This window comes from Carlito syrichta, unplaced genomic scaffold (genome assembly GCF_000164805.1).
Source record: "Carlito syrichta isolate Samal-C Ts95f unplaced genomic scaffold, Tarsius_syrichta-2.0.1 Scaffold304234, whole genome shotgun sequence".
Classification (NCBI taxonomy): Eukaryota; Metazoa; Chordata; class Mammalia; order Primates; family Tarsiidae; genus Carlito; species Carlito syrichta.
In genome coordinates this window covers 225,292-243,974 of record NW_007248330.1, presented here as the reverse complement: position 1 = coordinate 243,974, position 18,683 = coordinate 225,292, and the positions used below count along the sequence as shown (strand labels likewise).

The window sequence follows — 18,683 nt, the reverse complement described above, 5'->3', positions numbered from 1 at the left end:
TAGAACTAGGTTTTGTAGTAGGAACAATTATAACTATTCTTTCCCTGGGAATCTTTCCTGAGCACAGTGATGTTGTTGTTGTGAGCATCTGCTCATAGCTTAACTACATGAGCAATAAACTATGAGACATTCATGAGCAGAGGTTTGTGTCCCAAGAACATAAAGCCATTAGTCTGATACATGTTGAGTAATTTTCATAACAGTTATTGGGTTGCATGACAATTAGGCATAAATGAGAAGCTGTTGAAATAAATGACAGAAATAAACTGTTAACCAACCAAACAAGATTTTTATAATTTCTCTCTTCTGGTTTAATTATCCAGAATCTATAGAGAAATGTTGACCCTTTCCCTGGCAGCATGTGCTGTTTAACGATCATTTCACACACACATGCAGGCAGGCAAACACAAGGGCTCTCGGGGACTCTTGCCCTGTCCCACAGCCTAGGATTGTCTGCTGACTCCCACCTCTCATCTTCAGCATGTGGAGGAGGGAGCTGAGGTGGTCCTTGCTCTTTCAGGGAGCAGTCTAGAGCCAAGGGCGGAGGTGATGTTGTCTTCTCCACATCCAGAGTTGTAGCCGCTGAGTGTCATCATCTTTGGGGACTACAGTCCTCAGATCCTCCTCTTGGGGGTGCAGTATGCCTTGGACCCCAGTGACCTTTCAACCAGCTAATAAGGTTTGACCTGCAGAGTTAAGGTTTAAAATGCAGAAGATGTAAAAGGCAATTAACCCTGAAAGATCTGTTGATCTCATGGATGGGATGGGGAGTTGGGGCACAAGGATTCTAGGTCTAAAGAGGGGCAAAAAGTGTATCACCTGCAGGCAAAAGGACCCAGAATGGGGAGCCTGAAGCACCAGAGGCTTCTGTTAGGACACACTCTTGTGGATCTCCCCCTTGCCTTTCCCTATACTTAGCAAATGAAGACTATGTGAGGAGTTATTTTAGATTTGTCAGGCACGGGAGCGCATCGAATGAACATGGCCTCAGTTTCGTTTAGTTAGAAGAGGTCAGCCCTTCATGGCTCTGAGGCTGCGAGGCTTCCTGGAACACAGATGCAGCCCTGGACATGCTGCCCCAGCCCTGTGGGAATGATACAAATTAGTTTCTTCTGTTTTCAGATATGCAGTTACAACTCGTTCCTTTTTATTTTTAACCCTTTATTTATAGCGATATCCTGTGATATTAAATTTTTTTTATTCAGTAGTAAAAATCCAGGTTTGGGTATTTTGCTGACATGTTAGCTTAGTGCTCACGTACCAGTTTCGCCAGCACCTTCCTCCTGGTCACCTAAGCACTTAACCCGGGAGTTATATTTAATGACTCTGTTCCCATACCCCACACACCCATCCAGCAGCTGAGTCCTGCTCATCTGATCCCTGAAGTGAGTCTCAGGCCTGTTCTGGTTTTCTCTCCTGACTACCAATGCCCTGCTGTGTTTCCTCGTGGCCTCCCTGCCTTGAGGCTCTCTCCTTTCAATCCATCTCATACTTTGCTGCAAGAACAGTCTATATAAAGCTTAGCTCACATCCAGTCACTTCTCCAACCAAGACCTTCCCCCACATCATGCCAAACTACTGGCGGAGTCCTTCATTCCTCCATCTTGTGCCACAGCCAGATTATACCATTCCCTGCCCTGCCAAACACACCTTCCTTCTCACCCCTTCCCCTCCACTCTACTCCCTGCTCCACTCCACATCCTCCTACTCCTCCTCTCCCTCCTCTCCCTTCTCCTTGTCTTCCTCCTTCTCCTCCTGTCTTTGCACTGGGGCATCCCTTCAACCTCACTTCCAGTTGCCTAAATCCTTCCAGGTACAGCACGTTGGTAGGGACATGGACATTCTGAAGGTACACAGGCCAGAATTCTAATCCTAGACTTGCTAGCAGTGTGATCTTGGGGGTAATAATAGCACCTACTCATAGGGTTGCTGTGAGGATTCCATTAGGTCACCTTTGTAAGTGCTTGGCACACAAAACCAACAGTAATGGTGGCTGTTGTTATTATCATCTTCACTGTTGTTCTTCAATGCATGGCTCATGTGTCACCTCCTTCATGAAGCCTCCCTTGTGATCCAGTCTGACACAGAAGGTGACACTAATGTGATATCACGTGGGGTGTCTGCCAACCACTCGGGCAGTTTTATGTGGTAGCTCTCACTTGAGTCCTCATGTTCCAGGGACAGGTCAGCCTTAGTCAATAAACTTTTGGTGTCTTGATGAAGAGGTACTTTAACAAACCACATGAGATTGCTGTCTAAAGCTGAGTTTTAAATTTTAATAGAATAATCACTTTTTAGTGATCAGAATGGTCAAATTCCCTGCACTTTCTCTATATGAGGGTCCCAAGAAAGCCAAAATATGAATCAGAGGCTTCTCTCTCTCCTTTTAACTGTAGAGCCTGACTGTAGAACCACATCTTTGATCTCTCTGAACATCATTTTCTGATGTTCCCCTGTTCACATTGCCTTTCTTTGGATGTATTAAATCACTGATTAAGTAAGCTACAGCCTTGTCCAAGTCTCTCAAAGAATGAGCCAAGGACCATCTGCAGTAGCGTCCCCTGAGATGTTTATTTAAGTTGTAGATTCCTCGGCCAATTCTCACTCCTTCTGAATCAAAATCTTTGAGGGTTGGGCCCAACACTCTGCATTTTAACAAGCTTACTCAAGTGGTCTTTATGTGCACTAAGATAAAGTTTTCAATCACTAGTTTAGATTCTGTTTCCAAGGGCCTAAAAGAAATTCTGTCTTTGTGAGTGTGCTTAATTAATTGACCTCTTAGTTTTCCTGGGGACTCTCAGTGATGCCTCTGCCCCTGGGCTCCACTAAAACCTTACATCTTCTGCCTGTGCTGTAGGATTTGCTCCCATGTTCGATCTTCTCACCTTTTTGACACCGTGTCACCTAGCCCCAGCTAGCACTTAGTGCAGGAACTTATTAGATATATATTGAATGAATGATGATTATTAGACATTTCATTTAAATTTTATAGACTAATCAGGTTAACTTACAGATTTACCTTAGCCAGAAACTTATCTAAACTTTAAATAAGCTATATTTAAATGCTTGGAACTTAAAAATGTATCCTGATTATGTGCTGAAAACTCATCGGGAATATTTAATTGCTCCTGGGGGAATGGTAAGATATTACATTCTTGGCACAATTCTTTAGTTTTAGCTTAGAGCAATAGGAAATACTATTTGTCATCTGCAGTCTAACTTCTGGATTAAAAATATTTTATTCAGCCAGAATTTATTCCAAGTCAATTTTAAAACCTTTGTGCATAACTATCACATATATACCTTAAGTTGATTTAGACTCCAAATACATTTTCTTCTTAAAAATAACTTGATTGAGGCCAGGCACGGTGGCTCACACCTATAATCCCAGCACTTTGGGAGGCCGAGGTAAGGGAATTGCCTGAGCCCACGGGTTCGAGAACATCCTGAGCAACTTGGAGAGACCTCAACTCTACAATAAAAATCAAAATATTAGCCAGGCATGGTAGCACACGCTTATAGTTCTGGCTACTTGGAAGGCTGAGGCAGGAGGATCACTGGAGCCCAGCAGGTCGAGGCTGCAGTGACCGGGAACATGCCACAGCACTCTAGCCTGGGCAACTGAGTGAGACTCCAACTCAAAAATAAAATAAAATAACTTGATTGTGCAAGAAATATATATAACAACATATATAACAACATACAGTATGGAATGTTCACTTTGTTCCCTTAGACACCCATGGTAAGTTTCAAACAGTGATGCAGACTTTTTGAGTTACCTGTCCTTACCCCATGCCACAGCATTTGGAAGAGAGTTCCAATCTAGACTTCTTTACTTTGTGATTTTAATAGAGGTTCCCAGACTCTAAAAATTGTTCTTCTCTCAGGACAGAGACAGTAAGAATATTTAAGTCTGAGAGTTTTCAAGGGAAAGAAAAGTAGATAGGTACCAGCTTTTTAGACTCAAATTAGCTACATATATTTTTAGTACAAAAGCTAAAACATCTTGAATGAACATCTATGTATCAAAACTGTCTTAAAATTTTCAAAATTCTATTTCCAATCAGAAAGAGCTACTAATTCGTAAACAAATGAAAATGAAAGCAGCGCATAAGTGTTTTTTTTCTTTCCCACTAGGTTTCTGTGATGGTGAGAATGATGGACATGGGGAAGGTATGAACTGGGGTCACCTACTTGTGGTGGAGTGGGATGTGACAGTAGTGTATGTAACCTTTCAGTAGCTTAACTAGTTGATATTCATGTTTTTGGGCTCCCCAAAATGCTGATAACTGCTGACTGCTGGTTGGCTTACTTTTCAGAGAGCCTCTAGAAAACTAACCATGACGAAGGCTATGAGAAAGGAAGTATGTGACTGCGTTACAAAGGTTCCTTGTTATTCAAGTCCCCACAGTCCCGTGGTCACAAGGTTGTGCAAGGGAGCAAAAGTTGTAATCACATGAAAATATGAATGAATTGATCACTTAAACAGTTAATTATTCCAGTATTCTTTCCTCTTCAACAGTCTCTGCCCATTTAGAAAGTCTTTATGAGTCAATAATTGACAAACAATGCAAAGAAAATGCAAATTGACTGCAAAATGAATTTGCAAATGTTGCAGAAGATGCTGAGTTTCATAAAACCATTTAAAATAATGATAGAGATCTGTGGAAATGGCACTCAAAGCCATTGATAAATGAGAATCCAGCACAATTCATTTATTCACTCAGTACTGGGCACTGTTTTCTTCTCTCTAAATCTTATAATTTGGAATTTAATTTTTGTAATCTGAAAATGAACAACTAAGTTAGGTTTCTATGTCACAGAGATAAGAATCATGAAGGATATGATAAATGAGGAGTATCTTGCAAGAAACCCAATTCTCTGTCATTGTCATGCACTCTCATTACGCATGCATGTGTCTATCATTGTCATGCATGCTCATTTTCTGGGCAAGCTCTTTTAGGCCATGAATAAAATCATGAAAAGTTAAAAAATCAGTAAACATGGAATCTATTATAACAGAAATAAAGAAATGGCTTCAGGGTTATTTGCATTCTCCCCAGTGAATTCTTTGAAGTCCCAACAAATTTTGAATACGAAAAGAGACTAAAAACAATGAACCTCTCTAAAAAAGCAATGCCCATTAAGGCATTGGAGTCTGTCCCAACTCTTCCTATAACCAACCCCTTTTGAGAAATAACCTTGAGTTGTGAAGCCGCCTTACTCAGCCCTTGAAACTTTTTCTGGCATTCAACAGTTCCTTTCAGAGCAATTTTTTATTATTGATTTCCTATTGTGTTGGTTTATAAAGGGTCTCAATGCCTGTTTTTCTTAGTTTTAGAGTTTGTTGAGAGTCAGCTGTAGGGTCAGCATTTTCCAAACACTATTTTAGGTACTCTCTGGCAGAGAATAGAACAAAGGCCCTGCCTTCATGGAGCTTACATTTCTAAAGCAGTTTATGTTAATGATTAGACCAGGAAACATTTGAAGAAAATAAAATCAACAAGGATGTTGACAAAATAAACTCTTCAAAAGAGAGTGATTTGAATATTAGGATTAAGAGAGACACGTGGGAACCCTGATTCGGGTTGGACTATTTGAGCAGAAATGACCAATGACCGTTAGTTATGGTGGTGCCAGGAGGTGAACTATGAAGAGCATTGTCAATATTGCATTCTTAGTGATGCCAGAGAAGTTATGCCTCCTCCATACTTAATGCATTCCAGGAGTCCACTACTGAAGTTTTATTTTAAGTTTTATTCAATAAAAGATAAACTTATTTTAGAGTTTTTGTTTCAAACTGTCTTCTCAGAATTCAAGCCGTCTACTCTGAAGTTTTAGGCTCTGTTTTAAGTGACTTCTTTCTGGGGTTTGTGATCCTTGGGTACCTGGCCACCCTGTGTGGGGCTCAGACAGGAACATCATGACAGTCACACTGGAGCTTATGTGGTCCCTGGACCCTAACAGCTTTGCTATTTCTGAGAAGTCATCAGTGTCTCTAATGTTGAATTTCCTTCCTGACATCAGATCACTTAATTCCTGAGGGCCAGCCCTTGTTTTCTGGTCTCTCTCTGAGAACAAAAAGTGTTCATTGTACTGTGACTCAGCATTCTTGTTTTACCTGGTGTGACTGAGAGTATTAAAGCAGAAAGCCCTGGAATGGTCCTTCATACAAAGCCAGGTTGTTTTATAACATCGAAAAGCCGACGGGTCAGCTGTCCAGCCTCACATCCTCTGGGTTGCTGATTCCTATTTGTCCCCTGCTTCCAGCCCATTACCCAATAGCTTCACCACCACCATGTCTTCCACATAATACTTCTCTTCTCCATTTGCTACTTTCCTCATTTCATCTTTCCTATATTATTATGAAGAGATTGTCCCTCTTCTTCCATTGTCCCCTTTGCCAAGCTTGCAGAGCCCTCTCTGACCTGGCCTCGACCTTCCACATTTTATTCCAACCACTCCTCTCCACTAGGTCTACACTCCGGTTGAAAAGATCTGCTCTGCTCAGTCGTTGGCCACTGCTTCCTTTCTCTCCAGGCCTTCTTCCTTATCTTCCCCTCTCTTGGAACACTCCTCTCCTGTGTCTCTAAAGGGCTTCCCTCAGTGCCCAGCTCCAGAGCCAGCATCCCTCCTCTGCCTCTACTTCAACAGCATGGTACCTTGGCTCTCTGGGGCTTCCACTACTTTCCCCTTCCAGTGATGGGTATGTATGTGCTACCCTTACCCTCTGACTAGATTATTACTTCCTTAAAGGTTGAATTCATGTCTTACTCATCTCTGCATTCCCCAGAGTAATGCTCAAAGCGCATCCCTAGAAGACGGTTCTTAAATAAATCATTTTTATTTGTTAAATAAATTTTGTTTGTAAAGATAATCTGTTCAGCCAGAGGTAGGTAGAATGCCTGCCTTTTAATGCAATGACTGTGCTGCTCTTTTTTTCTTCAGTAGTGTCTTTCCCTGGTCCATTGAAAGAAGAGAATCTGTTAAATGTTCCAAAGCCACTGCCAAAACAGCTGTGGGAGACCAAGGAGGTGGGTGAACAGGATTCAACTGTGTCTGTTGTCAAATGTTTGTACCTCAGAGGTCACAGAAAAATCCTCCAGAGGTGAAAGCAAGAGGAATTGGGGGAGAAGGAGGAGAGGATTTGTCTGGTGACAGAGGTAGGAAGAATATACCTAGGAATGGTATTTCAAGTAAACATTATCACAGCTGTGTCCCTGAATTCGGACAGCAATCTCTTGGCTTCCTAATTTTTGTTGTCAATTTACTCATTCAAAACAAAACAAAATAAAACCTGCTCAGGCCCTGTCTCTTATATGTGTTGCTAAAAGTTCTGAAACCTGGTTATAAGTCATAGGCAGATTTTTCTGTTTTGTTGCCAAGGCTTTCCACCAGTCTCCAGCTCCTGTCCAGAATGACGGATGTGTCAGATAACCCTTTTTCAAATCAAGGGCATTTGACCTGAATCCTCCAAGAGTCAGTAAACAAGCCATTTGTTTTACTTTGATTTCTATGAGCCTCTGAGTATTTGTATCTAAAATTGTGCTAGCTGACTCCCACCGTGGCTTTTTGTAAACCTTACCCTCTGTGGAAGAGAAGGGGGTCCCAAGGTACTTGACTTGGCCTCTCTTCCCATAGGGAAGCCATGTTGGCTTTTAAAGAAAACAGTCGATCTATTCCAGCCCTCGATGCACTGCTGCAATTGCTAATATTGTCTTTGAACTTAACTCTCCCTGCCTGCAAAGGATCCCTGTGGTCCAGTTCAATCTTCTTTTGCCAAATCTTCCAAAGTCCCTGTTAGCATTAGGGTGGTCTTCAAAAGTTTCTTGTAAAGACAAGATGTATGTTATGGTTCATCTTTTGGGGGTTAAAAGAAAATATGATTTTAAAGTCACATATTTAAACATAGGAGAAGCAGCCATGCTGTGTGTTTTTGGCTTTGAAAAGCAAATGGTTTTGGAGACTTTTATCAGAGGACAGATATCTTCTCTAGCAAAGAGGGCAGTGGCACCCATTCCTCCCTGAGCACCAGAGATTGTTCTCTCTGGAAAGAGGTGTTCATCTCCCTTGGTTCTTGTGGCTTTATAGGACTCATTCCTGTCCCTACCCCTACCCCGAGCTTATATTCTAGTTAGAATACTTATTTTCTTCTGACATTCATTCTTTACCCTGTTTTGTTCTTCTAGTTCCTTTTTTCTCTCTCAGGTCAATTGGAAAAGGAATGTTTATTTTAAAAATCTGTATGTAAAACATTGACCTTTTTGAAGGAAATAATATTCATCTAGAAGATAAGTTAAAGCATCAAATTAAGAAGATGTAATAATGTCATACCTCCCTTATGCCTGGAAGTTTAAGAGTTTTAAAAGTTTAAGAGTTTTAAAAGTCTTGGCCAGGTGCAGTGGCTCACATGTATAATCCCAGTGCTTTGGGAGGCCAAGGTGGGAGGATTGCTTGAGCCCAGGAGTTTGAGAACAGCCTGAGCAACACGGCGAGATCTCATCTCTACAATAAATAAAAAATTAGCCGGTTGTGGTAGCACACACCTGTAGTCCCAGCTACTCAGGAGGCTAAGGCAGAAGGATCACCTGAACCCAGGAAGTGGAGGCTGTGGTGAGCCTTGATCATGCCACTGCACTTCCAGCCTAGGACAGAGTGAGACACCAACTCAAAAGAAAAAAAGAAAAAAAAGACTTGTCACAATTTCAGTGGCCGCTATGAGGATGCTATTTACATGTGCCAGCTCTTACTTGTGCTGACCAGAGCTCCAAGATCCTTATGAAGTCACTTTGCAAAAACTTGAATTGACCTTTACAGTGAGTAAGCGCAGCTTTCTTTGTCTCTTCCCAGATTCAGTCCCTGTCAGGGCGCCCTCGATCCTGTGATGTCGGAGGTGGCAAGTAAGTGATGTTCTTTCTGTGTGGGTTTCAAGGACTGTCCTGAAGGTTTTCCAGAGGAGAAAGTCTTACTTTTTGTCACAGAACTCTCAGAAACATAACTTGCTGTATATAAGTTGAAAGTCAACTGCATTTTCATAAAAACAACTGTTCACTTTTGATACACATACTCCATTTGTTTAATATAATAAATTACATAATTGCAATAAGGAAACTGCCAGAAATATGTTTGAGAATCACACAACTGGCTCTTGGTAAACATGCAACTCTCTGGTGGAAGCAGCAGCAGAGGCAGAAGTGCACAGGCGTCAAGAGGGGCGATAGGGTCAGGGTCGGTAGCTCAGCCTGTAAGCCCAGCACTTTGGGAGGCCAAGGCGAGTGGATTGCCTGAGCCCACGGGTTCAAGACCAGCTCGGGGAAGTTGGCGAGACCGCATCTCTATAATAAATCAAAGATTAGCCAGGTGTGGTAACGCATGCCTGTAGTTCCGGCTACTTTGAAGGCTGAGGTGGAAGGATCACTAGAGCCCAGCAGGTTGACACTGGGGTGGCTGTAGTGTGTCACTGCACTCCAACCTGGGCAATAGAGTGAGACTCCAACTAAAAAAACAAAAGAGAGAGAGGCAACAGCCCCGAGCCTGCACCGGCCATGGGCATGTTTCCAAAGAAAAGGAAAGCATCAGTTAACCTGGCAACTTGGTTATATAGGAGTTAATTAAGGGAGTTTCTATGAATATACTTAATGCCACTGAACTGTACACTTAAAAATGGCTAAAATGGTGAATTTTATGGTATATATATTTTACCACAATTGTTTTTTTTTTTAAGTTGAAGTCTCACTCTGTCGCCCAGGCTAGAATGCAGTGAGAGAGAAAGAGAAAGAGAGAGAAAGGGCACGAGCAAGCAATAATGAAACCCTTGCATTTACAGACAACACAGAAGAGCCAGTTGGTTCCTCTTCCTCAGTGGAATGGTACAGACAGTTGCTGGGAGGCCCCGCTCCTCCCAGCACTGTGGCTGCTGTGAGAACTCTCTGCCATGGGTCTTCATAGAGAGGACCCCTTGGGACTTGATGGGCTGTGTCTGAGAGAGCACCAAGAAAGCTGCATGGGGCTGTTTATCACAGCATCCCTCAATGCGGTCCCGTGGTGTGGAACCAAAGCCAATTCAGAAACGACAAGTCTTCCTGGCGCCAAAGTGATGTGGTCTGCAAATGAGGCCCTTGCATCCTCTGACGTAGTACAAGCATAGATTTTAGAGGGTCTCTGGATGAACTAAATCAACTTCAGGCAATGTTGAATTATGAGTTCCCCACAAAACTTACTGAGTATTTCGCAGCAATATATACCTGGAGTTCAGACAGTCTTTTTGACTGATTAAATATAAACTCATGTGATGAACAGCCAGCTGAGCCAAGATGAGGGGTGACCTTCTCTTCCAAAAGTCAGAAAACCTACTGGGACACACAGCTGGACAAAAGACATGCCTGCTTAAGGGGGGCAGGACCTGCCCATGGATCAGGTCAAGATTCTCCTCAAGGGAGTCTCTCTGAACCTATTCTGGTTCAGGGACTGCCCAATAAAAAGAAAGAAAAAAAAAGATTTTCCTCAAGAACCAATTTTGGCTCTGAATGCCCACATGACAGAATTAGGCTGCAGTTCTTTAACCCGGGGAGTTTTAAAGCAGGTGTTCCTTAGGTAAAGAAAGTTGTCTTTTGTGCTCCTCTGTTACAGGTAGAATTCCATTCAGTGACTCCTATTCCTGCAGGTATTTATTGACCCCCTAATCCTAGGCCCTGGATAGAACAATGAACACAATAGATCCAGGCTCTGCTGTCAGAGAGGGAATGCTCTAGTGGAGCGAGAGAGGCAGAGTAGACAAAGCACTCAAATGTATGTCATGTGTTGGTAAAAGCTATGGAAGAAAAGCAAGCAAGGAGCCAGGCCCCGAGGAGCACTAAGGAGGCCCTTCTGATCAGATGCTATATGACCAGAATCTGGAGTAAAGCGAGGGGGAGAGCCTTCTAGACAGGGACTGGAGGCGCAGATCCCCATGGCAGGAGTGGGCCTGAAGTGCAGGAGGTTTGCAGAACTTGGATCTGACTCCAAGATCAGAGTCATTGAGGGGTTTTGAACCGGGGAAAACAGTACCTGCCTTATCTCAGATCCGGTGCTGACTCCAGTAGGTAGCAACTGCATTTGGAAAGTGACCAAGTGGGTTTTTCTCAACAGCAGAGGACTTGTTGAGAGCAGTCTTCTGACTTGGTTCCCAATTGTTTTTTTCCATCCTTGTTCTGTGCCTAGACACTACTGCTGGCTACCATCCCCCCTTCCCCTCTCTGCTCTCATTCCCACCTGATCATCCATGGGTCTTCTCTCAGCTAGAAAGTCCATCTGCTGTCGTGGTGAGCATCACTGGGGGCTCCATTTTACTTTCTGGTCCTTGAACTTGAACCCTACATTCGGTTCCCATACATCCGGCCATCTAAAAACAAGATTGACGTTCAGTACTTCTGTGACCAGAATCAGCTTTCCTTCTCACCATCCAATTGGATACTTTTCCTGCTGTCTCATTTCCTTCCCAGCCTCCACAGTCATCCCAGTCCCACTTTGACCAAGAGAAGAGAGGCTGGTAGGAGTGAAGGCTCTGCTTCCTCCTGCTACTGATTCTTCTCCTAGTCTACCAGGGACACAGGGGTTCCTCCTTTTCAGGGTGGGCCACTGTACTCATTTCCTGGCCCTTGTCCCACTGGCCTTTCTGAGGCCTCTCCACTACTTATCCTTCCTGCCCATTTCCGGAATTCTCAGTTACACCTTTTTTTTTCCCCCAAAGACTGGTCTCACTCTGTCACCCAGGCTGGAGTGCAGTGGTTCAATCATAGCTCACTGTAGTCTCAACCTCCTGGGCTCAAGCAGTCCTCCTGCCCCAGCCTTCCAAAGTGCTGTGATTACAGGCATGACCACCTGACTGAGCAATGCTTTTGGAGAGTGCCTATTCTTGAGTCCTTCTTACTGCCTGCCTACTCCTGAACCCCCTGTGGCCTGGCTTCCACCTCCTCCGTCCTGCCTCTACAGTGTCAGTTGCCTTCTCTACCTGAGAGAGAGAGAGAGAGAGAGAGACATCCCTACTACATGTCTCAAAACATTTAAAATAGAATTCTTGACCATGCATGGTGGCTCATGCCTGTAATCCCAGCACTTTAAGAGGCCGATGCAAGAGGACTGCCTGAGCTCAGGAGTTCAAGACCAGCCTGGGCAACACAGTGAGACTTCATCTCTACAAAAAAATTTTAAAAATCAGCTGAGCATGGTACACATGCCTGTAGTCCCAGCTTCTCGGGAGACTGAGGAGGGAGGATCGCCTGAGTCCAGGAGGTCAAGGCTGTAGTAAGCCATGATCATGCCACTGCATTCCAGCATAGGCCACAAAAATTAAAAATAAAAATAAATTAAAATGGAAACAGATGGTATGAGGGCCTCCTTTGTACTCTTGCCCCAAGCCTGAGCATTTGAGGGGCAGGCCCTGACCATAAGCACACGCCTTGCTTTTTCTTTATTACACCACTAGCAGGTAGCCTGGTGCCTGGCACACGGGACTAGCCAACAGATTTTGATAAATGAATGGCACCATGTCTTACTTAAAGGTTTATGGAGACTGTAATTTTAAAAATATATCTTGGAAGGTAACTAGTTACCCAGTGATACTCTTTTTTGGTAGGAAAGATAATTTAGAAACCCAGCAAGAGTAACCATATAAATATAAGCACGCCTCACATCTCATATAGTAGTTTTTAATTTTCAAAGTCCTTTTGCAACCATAATCTAATATGTTCTTGAAAGTATTCCTATAACATAGGCATAGGTGATATCATTAGTCCAGTTTAATAGGTAAGGAAAGTGTATTTCAAAGAGGTGAAGCCAAGGAGCCACGTTCTTAGGGTAAGAGAGAGCCAACACTAGGACTTCAGTCTTTGATTGTCACTGCTCTTATTTGACAACGAAAAGGTATCAGACAGGATACCACATGCATTATAGAAAATAATACTTCTCTATTTTCAGTGCTTTTCCACATAATGGCCAAAACATAGGCCTCTCACCATTTCTGGGGACCCTGAACACTGGAGGATCATTGCCAGATCTAACCAACCTCCACTACTCAGTGCCCCTGCCGGCCTCCCTGGACACCAATGACCACCTCTTTGGGAGTATGAGTGTGGGCAACAGTGTGAGCAACCTCCCAGCTGCTATGACTCACCTGGGGATACGAAGCTCTTCTGGTAAGTGTCTCTCGCTTAAGAAGGACCTTGGCCATGTCTCCTTGGGCTTCATCACAGGTGAGCCCCAGCCCTGCAGCCTGTTCAGTGAAGCATTGAGTGACTGCATCTCAGCTTGAGATGAGGAGGTTCCTGTGTCTCCTGACCCTGCTGGCATGTGCTTTGGTGGTTCTTTTCCTGCTGGGTTTGATGAGTGTGGGGCAGCTCTGCTGAAACTTGTTATTTACTGCATTCGTTGGCCACTGCATCCAGGGGATTTGGGGAATAAGATTTGGGAGTCAAGAAATAAGCATCCATTCTGTGATGGCTAAACAGTGTTAGTGGCACTTACCACCATATGATGGTAGTTTATAATTTAAGCTATCTTTCTAGATTCCTCCAATTTCCCACTGGATTTCAAAAGAGAATATTTGAATTTTAGAAAACATACAATGGATATGTATATACTTAATATATGGATATGTAGTAGAAATCTACCACAGTTCCAAATTAATGATTCAAATTTTTAGAAGTACTTAAAGATGTGGCATTAGCTATATTTAAATGCTACCCATAATGTGACTGGGGTGTTACTGTACAGGTTGATTGTCCCCAGCTCAGCCCCCATGCTGAAACATGACTACATTTGTTTGAACCCTTACAGATACTCTTGCCAATGTTTAGGGCAGATGGTAAATCCTCTTACTCCCAGTGGTGCAGTACAGCCCATGGCTGTAACATCCTTCCAAGAATTGTGCTGTGGGATGTTTCATTTGGAAGGGCTCCTCAGTGATGGTGTCCAGGTGGAGGAAGTGTTTGCTGGTGTCCATTCTGAGTTCATTAAGACTTATTCTTGCAAATCAGAACTCATCGCCCAAATGAGAGCAGGCCCCTTCAGGGTGGTCACCTTGAGGGTTATCCAATGATTGCAGTAATTGATACTGCCTTTGTGCAGCCTAATTTTAGGTTTGGAGAATTGATTCTAGAGAACCCCTTTACTTTTGTGTTTTGAGTTTTGGGGGTCATTTTACTACCCTTCATAGTAGGAAGCCTATCTACTGAGTCTGGGTTTTGATATTTAGAAAGCAAGTCATGTATGGGCAGACTTAATGTACAAAGTGAGTGACTAAGCCACATGATGCTGTTTTGTGTCCTGTGTGTTCCAGAGAATATGCTCTATGGTGTCTAGGATGTTCTTTATAGTGAAAACACCAGTCTCTCATCTCTGAGTTTACGTGATTTGATTCGTAACAGGAACTCTCAAAGCCTTTTTGTTTTCTAGATTCAGTCTGGGCAATTTACCTTTCAGGTGAATTCTCAATGAACAAGGAAATCTGAGGTTTCAGGAATAAATCAACCTTAGTACATAGCTCCTGTGGGTCTTAGGGAAACTGGCATGTTCATGCCTTTGACACTTTGCTTCACACTGAAAATGTCATGTGTAATCACTGACTATCTTCCTGTAAAAAGCATTATTTTGTCCAGAACATGTCAGAACCAATGTTAAGCTTTTATAGTTTCTGTGTTCTCCTTATAATGCATGGTATACATATATGTAAAAGTTATTTGAGCTTTCTTTCTGAATGAGTTTTTTAAAAAAATCTAAATTCAGATCTGTAGCTCTAGTTATTATTTGAGCCAATTGAATTGCTGACTTTTTTGTGGGTTGTTGAGTAGCGAAATAACTACGTAACTACACTTGTTTTTGTCATTTCTTCATTTCCATAACTTTTATTAAACACTTAATTTTTTAGAATTCACAAAGCAACACACAGTTCTGCTAGTATAAGAAGAATGGGCTGAACTTTAAAATGTGGTTGTTACTCATTGAGATACACACAGCAACAGCAGCGGAAGTTTCACTCACTGAGTGAAGCCACTCTGTGCCAGGCCATGTGCTAGGTACTGAGGATCCAGAACTTTCTTGCTCATGATAAAATTCACCCCTCCCCTCTAAATACACAAAGTACTAGCCGAAACCTCCTTTTCCCTGAGTTGGAATAGACTGTGATAAACAATTTCCTGGGAGCCAGAAAAACAGAGAAGGACCCTTGAATGAGAGAAAGTATCCCTTCCTATAACTCCCTAGTATACTAAGGGTGTTTATGTACCACTGAGGCAGCTCCCTGAGAGCCACAACTCTCAGCAAAAGGATGTTCTTCCAAGGCAGCAGGGGATTCAGACAGTGGGCTTGGGACCTAGGTATTCAGGCTCTGAATAGCACTTGTCCTGCCCTCTGGTCCTTTCCCTGGGCTGGAGCTCAGCTTGCTGAACTTTTGCCCCTGTACCCCCTCCATGTTTATCTCTTCATACTCACCCACAGTTGATGACACGGTCTCATTCCTCTTGGGAAGAGACCGTTCTCATCTTGCTAACACCATCTGTGGATGTGGGTGTGTCTTTTCCTTACCATTCCTGCTTCTGATACATTTCCAGGAGGGTTGCCCAGGAGCTCCTTCACATCCATTATAGGAGGAAGTTTTCTTAATCTTTGGAAAACAAACTATTTGGTGTGAAATAACTTGTGAATTTGTTGTCTTCTAGGTCTCCAGAGTTCTCGGAGTAACCCCTCCCTCCAAGCCACGCTCAATAAGACAGCACTCTCCTCTTCCCTGAACAGCCACCCACAGACATCTGCTGCCAGCGTGTCTGCTCTTCACCCTTCACTCCGTCTGTTTTCTCTTAGCAACCCGTCTCTTTCCACCTCAAACCTGAGTGGCCCCTCTAGGCGTCGGCAGCCTCCTGTCAGCCCTCTCACACTTTCTCCTGGCCCTGAAGCACACCAGGGCTTCAGCAGACAGCTTTCTGCTACCAGTCCACTGAACCCATATCCTGCCTCCCAGGTAAAAACAGACAGACTCCAATTAAGTAGACTGAAACATGTAGGAACTGCCTTCTGGGCTATTTTGCATTGTGTCCATTATTACACCCAGCATCTGTGAGGTCTCAAATGCAGTCATGTGAAATCAGAGAGAGCAGAAATGCAATAATTCAGAATGCATTAATTTTCTAATCCAGATTTGCTGTGTTAATTACACTTAAATATTGAACAATTTGCAGGCACTGTAACTCACAAACTTGGGGTTGGGAGGAATGTAATTCAGATTTGTGTAAGATAGGTAAGAGAAACAAGGTTGGATTTCTTTTTTTTTTTTTTTTTTTTTTTTTGAGTTGGAGTCTCACTCTGTCCCTCAAGCTGGAGTGCAGTGGCATGCTCACAGCCACCGCAGCCTCAACCTGCTGGGCTCGGGCAATCCTTCTACCTCAGTCTTCCAAGTAGCTGAAACCACAGACACACACCACCATGTCCAGCTAATTCTTGATTTATTGTAGAGATGAGATCTTGCCAAGTTGCCCAGGCTGGTCTCAAACCTGCGGGCTCAGGCAGTCCTCTTGCCTTGGCCTCCCAAAATGCTGAGATTACAGGCATGAGCTACCATACCCAGCTACCAGGTTGGATTTAAAAATTGGTATAGAAAATCATTCATTGACTGTCTAGGCACATTAAGCCACAGGGGAAAGCCAAAGAAAACATGGAATACCTTCCTGGAGCTTTGATAGTAGATCAGACCTCCTCCCTAATTATAACTATAAATTTGAGAAACAATACTTTTATTGTTCATGAAATACTGGTTATAATGAGGATTATATATCTGTAAAAAGACTAAAAGAAGTCTGTTTAGAAAGAAGCATATTTTGTTGGATGTGGTGGCTCATGCTCATCCCAGCACTTTGGGAGGCCAAGGTGAGAGGATTGCCTGAGTCCACGGGTTTGAAACCAACATGAGCAACTTGGCAAGACTTCGTCTCTACAATAAATCAACACAACTAGCCAGATGTGGTGGCCATACCTGTAGTTCCAACTACTTGGAAGGCTGAGGCAGAAGGATCACCTGAGCCCAGCAGATCAAGGCTGTGGTAGCCATGAGTGTGCCACTGCACTCTAGTCTGGGCAACAGAGTGAGACTCCAACTCAAAAAAAAGAGCATATTTTGAAGTCACAAGCCCATCATAGAAATACACAAGCTGAAACATCATATTTTGACTTGACTTTGTTTTTATTCTAAAGTCTTAGGGTGGTTCTCCTTACCATAATCATCAATGACTATATTTTTAACCTAGGGTATTGGTCACACCCTAGATCCATTATAACATCATTAACTACTCACCACTTCACCATAAATGAGTAATCACTTAGCAAGGAAGAGCTGACAGAACACAACGGAAGGAGTTAGAAGATCTTGTTATTAGTCACTTTTTACCAATTACTAGCTATGGCCATCTTGTTTATATGAGTAATCCCTTTCAGATGAGGGTGAGAGGGCATTTCATAATTTTTTGTTGATGGTTATTTTTATGTTAGTGGATTGCCTTTTATTTTACAAGATTATTTTGTAAGATTATCTTGCTTTTTATCTACATTTTAAGGAGACTATATGGGTAGAGAATGTCCCCTGTTAGATGTTTTTATGTTTTGTTTGTTTGGTATTTTAAGTTTTTAAATTTTAATAGATTAAGCCGGGCTCAGTGGCTCACACCTGTCATTCCAGCACTTTGGGAAGTGGAAGCGAGGGAATTGCCTGAGCCCAGGGGTTTGAGACCCACCTGGGCAACTTGGCGAGACCTTTTCTCTATAATAAATCAAAAAATTAACCAGATGTGGAGGCATGCACCTGTAGCTCCAGCTACTTGGAAGACTGAGCCCAGCAGGTCATGGCTACAGTAGCTGTGATCATGCCACTGCACTCCAGCCTGACTCAAAAAAAAAAAAATTTAATGTTTAAAAAAGAATGTTTCTAGGCACAGTAGCTTACACCTATAATCCCAGCTACTTAGGAGGCTGAGGTGGGAGGATCACTGGAGTTCGAGACCAGTGTGGGTAACATAGCAAGACCTTGTCTCTTAAAAAAAAATTTCAGCCAGGCTCGGTGGCTCAGCTTGTAATCCCGCGCCTTTGGGAGGCTGAGGTGAGTGGATTGCCTGAGCCCACGGGTTCGAGACCCGCCTGGGCGGCGAGACCTCATCTCTACAATAAATCAAAAAATCAGCTGGGCGTGGTAGCGCATGCCTGTAATTCCGGCTACTTGGAAGGCTGAGGCGGAAGGATCGCCAGAGCCCAGCAGGTGGAGGCTGCGGTGGCCGGGAGCGGCCACTGCACTCCAGTCTGGGCGACCGAGTGAGACTCCAACTCAAAAAAAACAAAACAAAACAAAACAAAAAATTTCTTGGCCGGGCTCGGTGGCTCAGTCTGTATTCCCAGCACTTTAGGAGGCCGAGGCGAGTGGATTGCCTGAATTTGCAGGTTTGAGACCCGCCTGGGCAACTTGGCGAGACCTCGTCTCTACAGTAAATCAAAAAATTAGCCGGACGTGGTAGTGCATGCCTGTAGTTCCAGCTACTTGGAAGGCTGAGGTGGAAGGGTCGCCGGAGCACAGCAAGTTGAGACTGTGGCAGCCGGGAGTGGCCACTGCACTCCAGTCTGGGTGACAGAGTGAGACTCCAACTCAAAAAAAAAAAAATGTTAGTCATGCACAT

The 18,683-nt window shown here is 43.3% G+C and overlaps 1 protein-coding gene across 1 annotated transcript in view; it reads left to right on the top strand.

Annotated features, from left to right (window-relative positions):
- CRTC3 (CREB regulated transcription coactivator 3) overlaps window positions 1-18,683 on the top strand; it is a 99,436-nt gene that overhangs the window by 73,373 nt on the left and 7,380 nt on the right. Inside the window, exons 6-9 of the mRNA XM_008059518.2 lie at window positions 6,949-7,034; window positions 8,851-8,900; window positions 12,955-13,172; window positions 15,693-15,991. Coding sequence (XP_008057709.1) covers window positions 13,103-13,172; window positions 15,693-15,991 — 369 coding nt within the window. The 5' untranslated portion in view covers window positions 6,949-7,034; window positions 8,851-8,900; window positions 12,955-13,102. The remainder of the gene's footprint in view (window positions 1-6,948; window positions 7,035-8,850; window positions 8,901-12,954; window positions 13,173-15,692; window positions 15,992-18,683) is intronic.